Here is a 13136-nt window from a genome sequence, read left to right on the forward strand (position 1 = left end):
AAGGGTTAAAAGTTGACCAGCAATTTCTCATTTTTACAACACCATTTTTTTTTTTTTAGGGACCACATCTCATTTGAAGTCATTTTGAGGGGTCTACGTGATAGAAAAAACCCAAGTGAGACACCATTCTAAAAACTGCACCCCTCAAGGTGCTCAAAACCACATTCAAGAAGTTTATTAACCCTTCATGTGTTTCACAGGAATTTTTGGAATGTTTAAATAAAAATGAACATTTAACTTTTTTTCACACAAAATTTATTTCAGCTCCAATTTGTTTTATTTTACCAAGGGTAACAGGAGAAAATGGACCCCAAAAGTTGTTGTACAATTTGGCCCGAGTACGCTGATACCCCATATGTGGGGGTAAACCACTGTTTGGGCGCATGGCAGAGCTCGGAAGGAAAGGAGCGCCATTTGACTTTTCAATGCAAAATTGACTGGAATTGAGATGGGACGCCATGTTGCGTTTGGAGAGCCCCTGATGTGCCTAAACATTGAAACCCCCCACAAGTGACACCATTTTGGAAAGTAGACCCCTTAAGGAACTTATCTAGATGTGTGGTGAGCAATTTGACCCAACAAGTGCTTCACAGAAGTTTATAATGCAGAGCCGTAAAAATAAATCTTATTGTTTCACAAAAATGATCTTTTCGCCCCCAATTTTTTATTTTCCCAAGGGTAAGAGAAGAAATTGGACCCCAAAAGTTGTTGTGCAATTTGTCCTGAGTACGCTGATACCCGATATGTGGGGTAAACGACTGTTTGGGCGCATGGCAGAGCTCGGAAGGGAAGGAGCGCCGTTTGACTTTTCAATGCAAAATTGACTGGAATGGAGATGGGACACCATGTCGCGTTTGGAGAGCCCCTGATGTGCCTAAACATTAAAACCCCCCACAAGTGACACCATATTGGAAACTAGACCTCCAAAGGAATTTATCTAGATGTGTTGTGAGAACTTTGAACCCCCAAGTGTCTCACTACAGTTTATAACGCAGAGCCGTGAAAATAAAAAAAAAAAAATTTCCACAAAAATTATTTATTTGGCCCCAGTTTTGTATTTTCACAAGGGTAACAGGATAAATTGGACCCCAAAAGTTGTTGTCTAATTTGTCCTGAGTACGCTGTTACCCCATATGTGGGGGGAACCACTGTTTGGGCGCATGACAGAGCTCGGAAGGGAAGGAGCGCCATTTGGAATGCAGACTTAGATGGATTGGTCTGCAGGCATCATGTTGCATTTGTAGAGCCCCTGATGTACCCAAACAGTAGAAACCCCCCAGAAGTGACCCCATATTGGAAACTAGACCTCCCAAGGAACTTATCTAGATGTGTTGTGAGAACTTTGAACCCCCAAGTGTTTCACTACAGTTTACAACGCAGATCCGTGAAAATAAAAAATCTTTTTTTTTCCCCACAAAAATGATTTTTAGCCCCCCAAATTTTTATTTTCTCAAGGATAACAAGAGAACTTGGACCCCAAAAGTTGTTGTTCAATTTGTCCCGAGTACGATGATACCCCATATGTTGGGGTTAAACCCTGTTTGGGCGCACGGGAGAGCTCGGAAGGGAAGGAGCACTGTTTTACTTTTTCAACACAGAATTGGCTGGAATTGAGATCGGACGCCCTGTCGCGTTTGGAGAGCCACTGATGTGCTTGAACAGTGGAAACTCCCCAATTCTATCTGAAACCCTAATCCAAATACACCCCTAACCCAAACGGTAACCCTAACCACACCCCTAACCCTGACACACCCCTAACCCTAATCCCAACCATAAATGTAATCCAAACCCTAACCCTAACTTTAGCCCCAACCCTAACCTTAACTTTAGCCCCAACCCTAACTTTAGCTCCAACCCTAGCCCCAACCCTAACCCTAGCCCTAATGGGAAAATGGAAATAAATACATTTTTTTAATTTTATTATTTTTCCCTAACTAAGGGGGTGATGAAGGGGGGTTTGATTTACTTTTATAGCGCTTTTTTATATCGGATTTTTATGATTGGCAGCTGTCACACACTAAAAGACGCTTTTTATAGCAAAAAAGTTTTTGCGTCTCGACATTTTGAGACCTATTATTTTTTCCATATTTTGTCCACAGAATCATGTTAGATCTTGTTTTTTGTGTGACGAGTTGACGTTTTTATTGGTAACATTTTCGGGCACATGACATTTTTTGATCGCTTTTTATTCCGATTTTTGTGAGGCAGAATGACCAAAAACCAGCTATTCATGAATTTCTTTTGGGGGAGGCGTTTATACTGTTCCACGTTTGGTAAAATTAATAAAGCAGTTTTATTCATCGGGTCAGTGCGATTACAGTGATATCTCATTTATATCATTTTTTTTATGTTTTGGCGCTTTTATACGATAAAAGCTATTTTATAGAAAAAAATAATTATTTGGGCATCGCTTTATTCTGAGGACTATAACTTTTATTTTTTTGCTTATGATGCTGTATGGCAGCTTGTTTTTTACGGCACAAGATGACGTTTTCAGCGGTACCATGGTCATTTATATCCATCTTTTTGATCGTGTGTTATTCCACTTTTTGTTGAGCGGTATGATAATAAAGCGTTGTTTTTTGGCTCTTTTTTTTCTTACGGTGTTCACTGAAGGGCCACTAGTGGGACAGTTTTATAGGTGGGGTCGTAACGGACGCGGCGATACTAAATATGTGTACTTTTATTGTTTTTTTTTATTTAGATAAAGAAATGTATTTATGGGAATAATATTTTTTTTTTTCTTTAGGAATTTTTTTTTTTTTTACACGTGTGGAATTTTTTTAATTTTTTATTTTATTTTTTTAACTTTTTTACTTTGTCCCGGGGGGGACATCACAGATCGCTGATCTGACAGTTTGCACAGCACTCTGTCAGATCAGCGATCTGACTGACAGCTCTGCAGGTTTACCAGTGCCTGCACTGGACCCGAAAGTAATCCCTGCAGGACCCGGATGCAGCCCCGCAGCCATTTTGGATCAGGGGCCGGCAGGGATAGAAGGTAAGAGACGCTCGGAGCAACGCGATCACATCGCGTTGCTCCAGGGGTCTCAGGGAAGCACGCAGGGAGCCCCCTCCCTGCGCGATGCTTTCCTATACCGCCGGAACACTGCGATCATGTTTGATCGCAGTGTGCCGGGGGTTAATGTGCCGGGGGCGGTCCGTGACCACTCCTGGCATAGTGCTGGATGTCAGCCGCGATAGTCAGCTGACACCCGGCCGCGCTCCCCCCGAGAGCGCGGCCGATCGCATATGACGTACTATCCCGTCGGTGGGAATTAAGGCCCACCCCACCTCGACGGGATAGTACGTCATATGGGATTAAGGGGTTAATAACAATAGTGTGGCGATGTGTTGGAGGCGGGATTATGTGTGGTGATGTGGTGGGGGGTGGGATTATGTGTGGTAAAGGGGCCGGGGGCGGTATTGTGTGTGGTAATGGGGTGGGGGCAGGATTATGTGTGGTGATGTGTTGGGGGGTTGGATTATGTGTGGTGATGGGGTGGGAGAGCGGGATTGTGTGTGGTGATGGGGGCGGGATTATGTGTGGTAACGTGGTGAGGGGCGGGATTATGTGTGGTAATGTGGAGGGGGTGGGATTGTGTGGTAATGTGGAGGGGGCAGGATTATGTGTGGTTATGTGGTGGGGGGCGGCATTATGTGCGGTGATGTGTGGGGGATTATGTGTGGTAATGTGGTGGGGGGGCAGGATTATGTGTGGTAGTGTGGGGGGGCGGGATTATGTGTAGTAATGTGGTGGGGGGTGGGATTGTGTGTGGTAATGTGGGGGGGCGGGATTATGTGTAGTAATGTGGTGGGGGGTGGGATTGTGTGTGGTAATGTGGTGGGGGGCGGGATTGTGTGTGGTAATGTGGTGGGGGGGCAGGATTGTGTGTGGTGATGTGTTGGGGGTCAGGATTATGTGTGGTGATGTGTTGAAGGGGCGGGATTATGTGTGGTGATGTGGTGGGGGGCGGGATTATGTGTGGTAATGTGCGGATTTTGTGTGGTAATGTGGTGGGGGCGGGATTGTGTGTGGTAATGGGGTGGGGGCGGGATTGTGTGTGGTGATGTGGTGGGGGCAGAGCTACTGTGCAGGGGGCGGGATTAGCGAGTAATCACGATGCCTCATATATACACACACACACATATATATATATATATATATATATATATATATATATATATATATATATATATATATATATATATAGATATATATATAGATATATATATACACATACAGTATATATATGCAGTGGACTATGTACAGATTTATTGTGTCACTGGCAATAATGTAACATCTGTCTTGAAAAGCTGCATGTCGCACCCAGATATTAATATGTACTTTCCCAGGACAAGTAGAATTCTGTCTCCAATCTCACCAAGGGGTCCTGCTGGAAGAGGAAATGTAACATTTGGCACCTCCTAGCTCTTGGAAGAGAGATGTTAATTACGGCCTGATAGTATCTCTGGGAGAGCTGTTACACAAAGGATCTCAAGAGAAAATAATATATTCATTGGGGGGCATGGCCATGGTCCAATCAAAAAACAAGCAATTATGATATCAACCTAAGGGGCTGGTCTAGAAACCTGATCTCCAGACCAAAGTTGTAAATTAGATCTGTATACAGAGACACGTGTTCACATAATGGGGGCGGCCGAGCTGGTGTGATCCAATCTACATTCATCCTACCCTCAGGGAGCAGAAAGCAAACTACCACTTAGATCATTTCTGTAAGTTTTCTCCTGATATTTTATACTGTTTTGCATAACTTGTATGTCTTTTTATTATCATATTTTTATAACTTTTTGTTACTGGAAGCACTGAACCTTTTGTTATTAAAGTATAAAACTTCAACAAGTTGAACGTTGAATGTTCTAATAGAATCCATAGCCTAAGGTGTGTGAGCTTTATGAGTGGTAGGCATTATTAGTATTAATATTTCCAGGACTCATCGTCCGTGTATTCGGTGAGTGGTGGCAGCATGTATGAGCGGGTGTGTGGCCTGGGTCGGTGAGTGATTTATGCTCCAATTACAGCATAGGACAGAGGTTGAATGCTGGACCGAGAGTGGGGAGATAGAATAACCCTTGCAGGCACAACCCCAAGTCACGTGTGAGAGCGGACACGTGACGAACTAGTGACACCACGGAGTAGGAATCCGTGACAGTCTTAGTAGGCAAATCGATCCTTTTCTGAAGCTCTGTCGAGTCCAGATCCAAGGCAACATCCGATCCATATTCAAAGTCTTGTTCTCAGCAAATCATTGGTGAGAGAGATCAGTCAATTAAGCTCCCGTTTTCTAGACACCTGTACGTTTCTAGACGCCTGTACGTTTCTAGAATACTTGCGGCCCCTGCTAGCCGATGGCTCCCATGTAGGAGATGGACCATCTATATCAGTCCTGTGAGCACTTCGTGCCACAGAGGGTTCACGGAGGGATTCAATCTCTTGGTCAGAGAAGCCATGGATTGCGGCAGTGACGAAGCCCTCTCAGGGGAACTAGGTACTCTGGGATAAGCTGGGATCGGCGGAGGGCTCCTGAGCTCATTTGGGGTGACCGGCTTCGGACTGGTCATGTGCCTTTAAGACCAGGGAATACCGGTCATGTGCCTTTAAGACCAGGGAATGCTGGCCATGTGCCTTTAAGACCAGGGAATGCTGGTCAAGTGTCTTTAAGACCAGGGGGCTACATTTTTGGCGCCGGCCGGCACCGAGCAGGAAAATAATGGTGACCCCCCGCTGCAAAAAAAGCGGGTATCAGCCGGTTGCGCAGAGCCCTCCAGCAGCTCCAGACCTGGCACTTACCCAAGAAGCTGCCGGAAGGCAGAGTACGCAGCTCTATTCAGCAGGTCAGAAAAGTAGAAAAGATCCTCTGCTGTCGCTGCTGTTTGGACGGTGCAGGGAACAAAAAGAAAAACCTCAATCCATCCAATTTAGTAGGGAGGTGGAAAGGTACCGTCCGCCTCCTTGTACCATCCGCTTTAACAGTGGTGGTGCAGTGGGGGCTGCTCAGACGCCACGAGGTGGGCCTCTGTGCATCCAAAGGGATAATCACCTAGGATGGGACAGGGCTGAATGTCCAGCAATAGGCCTGGCTGGGGAAGAGGATACAGTCATATGAAAAAGTTTGGGCACCCCTATTAATCTTAAGCTTAATGTTTTATAAAAATTGGTTTTTTTTTGCAACAGCTATTTCAGTTTCATATATCTAATAACTGTTGGACACAGTAATGTTTCTGCCTTGAAATGAGGTTTATTGTACTAACAGAAAATGTGCAATCTGCATTCAAACAAAATTTGACAGGTGCATAAGTATGGGCACCCTTATCATTTTCTTGTTTTAAATACTCCTATCAACTTTTTACTAACTTACTAAAGCACTTTTTTTGGTTTTGTAACCTCATTGAGCTTTGAACTTCATAGCTAGGTGTATGCAATCATGAGAAAAGCTACTTAAAGTGGCCACTTGCAAGTTTTTCTCCTGTTTGAATCTCCTCTGAAGAGTGGCATTATAGGCTCCTCAAAACAACTGTCAAATGATCTGAAAACAAAGATTATTCAACATAGCTGTTCAGGGGAAGGATACAAAAAGCGGTCTCAGAGATTTAACCTGTCAATTTCCACTGTGAGGAACATAGTAAGGAAATGGAAGAACACAGGTACAGTTCTTGTTAAGGCCAGAAGTGACAGGCCAAGAAAAACATCAGAAAGGCAGAGAAGAAGAATGGTGAGATCAGTCAAGGACAATCCTCAGACCATCTCCAGAGAGCTGCAGCATCAACTTACTGCAGATGGTGTCACTGTGCAACGGTCAACTATACAACGCACTGTGGTTTTTTGCCACCATGCATAACGCCTTTTTGTATTACCAAACAACTCAATCTTCGTTTCATGAGTCTACAGGACCTTCTTCCAAAAAGAAATTGGCTTCTCTTAATGTGCTTTTGCATACCTCAGCTGACTCTGTTTGTGGCGTGCTTGCAGAAAGCTTCCTTTGCATCACTCTCCCATACAGCTTCTCCTTGTGCAAAGTGCGTTGTATAGTTGACCGATGCACAGTGACACCATCTGCAGCAAGTTGATGCTGCAGATCTCTGGAGGTGGCCTGAGGATTGTTCTTGACTGATCTCACCATTCTTCTTCTCTGCCTTTCTGATGTTTTTCTTGGCCTGCCACTTCTGGCCTTAACAAGAACTGTACCTGTGTTCTTCCATTTCCTTACTATGTTCCTCACAGTGGAAATTGACAGGTTAAATCTCTGAGACAGCTTTTTGTATCCTTCCCCTGAACAACTATGTTGAATAATCTTTGTTTTCAGATCATTTGACAGTTGTTTTGAGGAGCCCATGATGCCACTCTTTAGAGGAGATTCAAACAGGAGAAAAACTTGCAAGTGGCCACTTTAAGTAGATTTTCTCATGATTGCATACACCTAGCTATGAAGTTCAAAGCTCAATGAGGTTACAAAACCAAAAAAAGTGCTTTAGTAAGTTAGTAAAAAGTTGGTAGGAGTATTTAAAACAAGAAAATGATAAGGGTGCCTATACTTATGCACCTGTCAAATTTTATTTGAATGCAGATTGCACATTTTCTGTTAGTACAATAAACCTCATTTCAAGGCAGAAACATTACTGTGTCCAACAGTTATTAGATATATGAAACTGAAATAGCTGTTGCAAAAAAAAAAAACAATTTTTATAAAACATTAAGCTTAAGATTAATAGGGGTGCCCAAACTTTTTCATATGACTGTATGTGGAGGCGACACTCCATGTGCTTGTCCGTTGAAGGTGTGGGGAGATTGGTGCCCTTGAAGGGACCCGTCGCCCCTAAAAATCAGCTCAGGCGTGGCATCCCACGTGCTTGTTGAGGAATACCCGTCAATAAAATGTTAAGTAGTTCTCCCCACTACAGTACCGCCAAACATTTTAGTAAAGTTGTAATGATGTTACAGTTTGGTATCAGCCTCATGAAGTACGTGGCAGAGTGGGATCTCTTTCACTGCGAGAGCAGCCATGGAAGCTGGTGACATCCCACAAGCTGGAAGCCTAAGCCAGTCTTTGCCAGAAAGTCGGGTCCTTTGGGGAGATTAAGACTATTTCTGAGCAGTTTTTCTTACTAGATTATACATCCTCCAGAAATTGCAAAGTTGAAGTTAGCAAAATAAGAAGGAAGAATACAAGCATTTCTAACAATGCAATGCCTGAAGGATAATTAAATATCTAAACCAGTGATCCCCAACCTTTCTGACCTTGAGAGCCACATCCAGTTCCCACTCACCTCAAAGGCATGGCTACCAAAGTCCCCTTTACTGGTATAATGATAACGAAAGCTTTTCCACATAAATCACCCAGAAGCAGTTTACCAAGATCCAGGGGTTCCAACAATACCCCCATTCAAAATTCTCCCAATACACTGTCGCATCCAGCTTCAAGTGTCTCTTCTCATAGGTAATATCATCCTGTCTCCAGCTTACCATAGTTAAATTATCTCTAAACATATGTGCATCCAAATCTGCTCTTCTGTGCAGAGCTGCTCACAATATTCACCATTTTGAGATGTGTGATTCATACTCGTTTGCTAGACCTGGAGCTAATGCATCAAGCTGGCAGACAGCCGCGAGCCGCAATTCATGGGGCCGCGAGACATGTGGCTCCCGAGCTACAGGTTGGGGACCCCTGATCTAAACTGTAGTTAATTGTTAACTATGAAAAAGTTAGAAAATAAAAATATTCACTTACTTGATGAGAAGTATGGGTCATCTGGGTAAGTCTCTTTGTCGTACAGAAAAGGATGGTAGCGTATGATTCCTTCCACCACACCTTCCCTTTCAACAAGAGCTTTAAACTCAAAGCTGTCAGCAGCAGAATTAATATACAGTGTCTGCATGTCGTTATTGACTTCTTCAAGTTTGAGGAGTTTAGGCACCTTTGCTTTTTCAGATATATTAACCTGAAAGAAAGTTAAGAATGGCTTCAAGTATCAATAGTCTAACTCTTATGTGATAGATTGTGCTGTATAAAAGCTGATTATTCCTCCTTTGTATAATTGTATATATCCACACAGACAATCATTTAAAGAAGTTGTTCACTAGAACCAAGAAAAACCTTGTTCTTAACCCCTTCATGACCCAGCCTATTTTGGCCTTAATGACCTTGCCGTTTTTTTGCAATTCTGACCAGTGTCCCTTTATGAGGTAATAACTCCGGAACGCTTCAACGGATCCTAGCGATTCTGAGGTTGTTTTTTCGTGACATATTGGGCTTCATGTTAGTGGTAAATTTAGGTCGATAATTTCTGAGTTTATTTGTGAAAAAAACGGAAATTTGGCGAAAAATTTGAAAATTTTGCAATTTTCACATTTTGAATTTTTATTCTGTTAAACCAGAGAGTTATGTGACACAAAATAGTTAATAAATAACATTTCCCACATGTCTACTTTACATCAGCACAATTTTGGAAACAAATTTTTTTTTTGCTAGGAAGTTATAAGGGTTAAAATTTGACCAGTGATTTCTCATTTTTACAACAAAATTTACTAAACCATTTTTTTTAGGGACCACCTCACATTTGAAGTCAGTTTGAGGGTTCTATATGGCTGAAAATACCCAAAAGTGACACCATTCTAAAAACTGCACCCCTCAAGGTGCTCAAAACCACATTCAAGAAGTTTATTAACCCTTCAGGTGTTTCACAGCAGCAGAAGCAACATGGAAGTAAAAAATGAACATTTAACTTTTTAGTCACAAAAATGATCTTTTCGCAACAATTTTTTTATTTTCCCAAGGGTAAAAGGAGAAACTGGACCACGAATGTTGTTGTCCAATTTGTCCTGAGTACGCTGATACCTCATATGTGGGGGTAAACCACTGTTTGGGCGCACGGTAGGGCTCGGAAGGGAAGGAGCGCCATTTGACTTTTTGAATGAAAAATTGGCTCCAATCTTTAGCGGACACCATGTCGCGTTTGGAGAGCCCCCGTGTGCCTAAACATTGGAGCTCCCCCACAATTGACCCCATTTTGGAAACTAGACCCCCCAAGTAACTTATCTAGAAGCATAGTGAGCACTTTAAACCCCCAGGTGCTTCACAAATTAATCCGTAAAAATGAAAAAGTACTTTTTTTTCACACAAAATTTCTTTTAGCCTCAATTTTTTCATTTTCACATGGGCAACAGGATAAAATGGATCCTAAAATTTGTTGGGCAATTTCTCCTGAGTACGCCAATACCTCATATGTGGGGGTAAACCACTGTTTGGGTGCACGGCAAGGCTCGGAAGGGAAGGCGCGCCATTTGACTTTTTGAATGGAAAATTAGCTCCAATCGTTAGTGGACACCATGTCGCGTTTGAAGAGCCCCTGTGTGCCTAAACATTGGAGCTCCCCTACAAGTGACCCCATTTTGGAAACTAGACCCCCCAAGGAACTAATCTAGATGCATAGTGAGCACTTTAAACCCCCAGGTGCTTCACAGAAGTATATAACGCAGAGCCATGAAAATAAAAAATTATTTTTCTTTCCTCAAAATGATTTTTAGCCCGGAGTTTTTTATTTTCCCAAGGATAATAGGAGAAATTGGACCCCAAATGTTGTTGTCCAGTTTGTCCTGAGTACGATGATACCCCATATGTGGGGGTAAACCACTGTTTGGGCGCACTGCAGGGCTCGGAAGGGAAGGCACGCCATTTGGCTTTTTGAATGGAAAATTAGCTCCAATCGTTAGTGGACACCATGTCGCGTTTGGAGAGCCCCTGTGTGCCTAAACATTGGAGCTCCCACACAAGTGACCCCATTTTGGAAACTAGACCTCCCAAGGAACTAATCTAGATGTGTGGTGAGCACTTTGAACCCCCAAGTGCTTCACAGAAGTTTATAACGCAGAGCCATGAAAATAAAAAAATATTTTTCTTTCCTCAAAAATGATTTTTTAACCCACAATTTTTTATTTTCCCAAGGGTAACAGGAGAAATTGGACCCCAAAAGTTGTTGTGCAGTTTCTCCTGAGTACGCTGATACCCCATATGTGGGGGTAAACCACTGTTTTGGCACACGTTGGGGATCGGAAGGGAAGTAGTGACGTTTTGAAATGCAGACTTTAATGGAATGCTCTGCGGGCGTCACGTTGCGTTTGCAGAGCCCCTGATGTGCCTAAACAGTAGGAACTCCCCACAAGTGACCCCACTTTGGAAACTAGACCCCCAAGGGAACTTATCTAGATGTGTGGTGAGCACTTTGAACCCCCAAGTGCTTCACAGAAGTTTATAACGCAGAGCCGTGAAAATAATAAATGTGTTTTCTTTCCTCAAAAATATTTTTTTAGCCCAGAATTTTTTAATTTTCCCAAGGGTAACAGGAAAAATTTGACCCCAAAAGTTGTTGTCCAGTTTCTCCTGAGTACGCTGATACCCCATATGTGGGGTAAACCACTGTTTGGGCACATGCCGGGGCGCGGACCCCATAACGGAGGACTGGGGGGGCGATCGGTAGGTGTGGGGGGGGGGGTCACTTCAGTATTTCCAGCCATGGCCGATGATATTGCAGCATCGGCCATGGCTGGATTGTAATATTTAACCAGTTTTTTAGGTGAAATATTACAAATCGCTCTGATTGGCAGTTTCACTTTCAACAGCCAATCAGAGCGATCGTAGCCACGGGGGGGTGAAGCCACCCCCCCTGGGCTGAAGCACCACTCCCCCTGTCTCTGCAGATCGGGTGAGATTGGAGTTAACCCTTTCACCCGATCTGCAGGGACGCGATCATTCCATGACGCATACGCTGCGTCATAGGTCGGATTGGCACAGACTTTCATGATGCAGCGTATGCGTCAAAGGTCGGGAAGGGGTTAAAGAAGTTGTCCACTACTATAACTTTTTTTTACTTTCAGAAATCTTGCTATTATGTGCCACTCAAAACATCCACTGTGTTTATTTTAGCAATATTACCTTTTTTTTTTTTAAATTCGTTTATTAATTGCAGAATAAATCATACACACATTTGCTTTGTATTCATCATTATCCATTAATTACAGACAATTACCATGCATAGCCATGTCTAAAGTATTGCAAAGGTAATAAACAGTGCATGTTGATCATTAACCCCTTCATGACCGTGGGATTTTTCATTTTTCCGTGTTCGTTTTTCGCTCCCCTCCTTCCCAGAGCCATAACTTTTTTATTTTTTCGTCAATTTGGCCATGTGAGGGCTTATTTTTTGCGGGACGAGTTGTACTTTTGAACTACATCATTGGTTTTACCATGTCGTGTACTAGAAAACGGGAAAAAAATTCCAAGTGCGGTGAAATTGCAAAAAAAAGTGCAATCCCACACTTGTTTTTTGCTTGGCTATTTTGCTAGGTTCACTAAATGCTAAAACTGACCTGCCATTATGATTCTCCAGGTCACTACGAGTTCATAGACACCTAACATGACTAGGTTATGTTTTACCTAAGTGGTGAAAAAAAATTCCAAACTTTGCAAAAAAAAAAAAAAAAATTGCGCCATTTTCCGATACTCGTAGCGTCTCCATTTTTCATGATCTGGGGTCGGTTGAGGGCTTATTTTTAGCGTGCCGAGCCGGCGTTTTTAATTATAGCATTTTGGTGCAGATACGTTATTTTGATCGCCCGTTATTGCATTTTAATGCAATATCGCGGCGACCAAAAAAACGTAATTTTGGCGTTTAGATTTTTTTCTCATTACACCATTTAGTGATCAGGTTAATGTTTTTTTTTTTATTGATAGATCGGGCGATTCGGAACACGGCGATACCAAATGTGTATGTTTGATTTTTTATTTTTTTTTTTATTTTGATTGGGGCGAAAGGGGGGTGATTTAAACTTATGTTTTTTTTATTTTTTTTCACATTTATTTTTTTTTACTTTTGCCATGCTTCTATAGCCTCCATAGGAGGCTAGAAGCAGGCACAACCCGATCGGCTCTGCTATGTAGCAGCGATCATAAGATCGCTGCTATACAGCAGAAATGCAGGTGTGCTGTGAGCGCCGACCACAGGGTGGCGCTCACAGCTACCGAGGATCAGTAACCATAGAGGTCTCAAGGACCTCTATGGTTACCTTTTTGACACATCGCCGACCCCCGATCATGTGACGGGGGTCGGCGATGACGTCATAT

At 42.8% G+C, this 13136-nt stretch overlaps 1 protein-coding gene across 1 annotated transcript in view; it reads right to left on the reverse strand.

The window, feature by feature from the left end:
* The window catches only part of SMCHD1 (structural maintenance of chromosomes flexible hinge domain containing 1), a 584899-nt gene that overhangs the window by 474106 nt on the left and 97657 nt on the right, over positions 1–13136 (reverse strand). The window contains exon 10 of the mRNA XM_077270310.1: positions 8748–8958. Within this exon, the coding sequence (XP_077126425.1) occupies positions 8748–8958 (211 nt within the window). The remainder of the gene's footprint in view (positions 1–8747; positions 8959–13136) is intronic.

Source organism: Ranitomeya variabilis, chromosome 6, assembly GCF_051348905.1.
Source record: "Ranitomeya variabilis isolate aRanVar5 chromosome 6, aRanVar5.hap1, whole genome shotgun sequence".
In the NCBI taxonomy this organism is placed as follows: Eukaryota; Metazoa; Chordata; class Amphibia; order Anura; family Dendrobatidae; genus Ranitomeya; species Ranitomeya variabilis.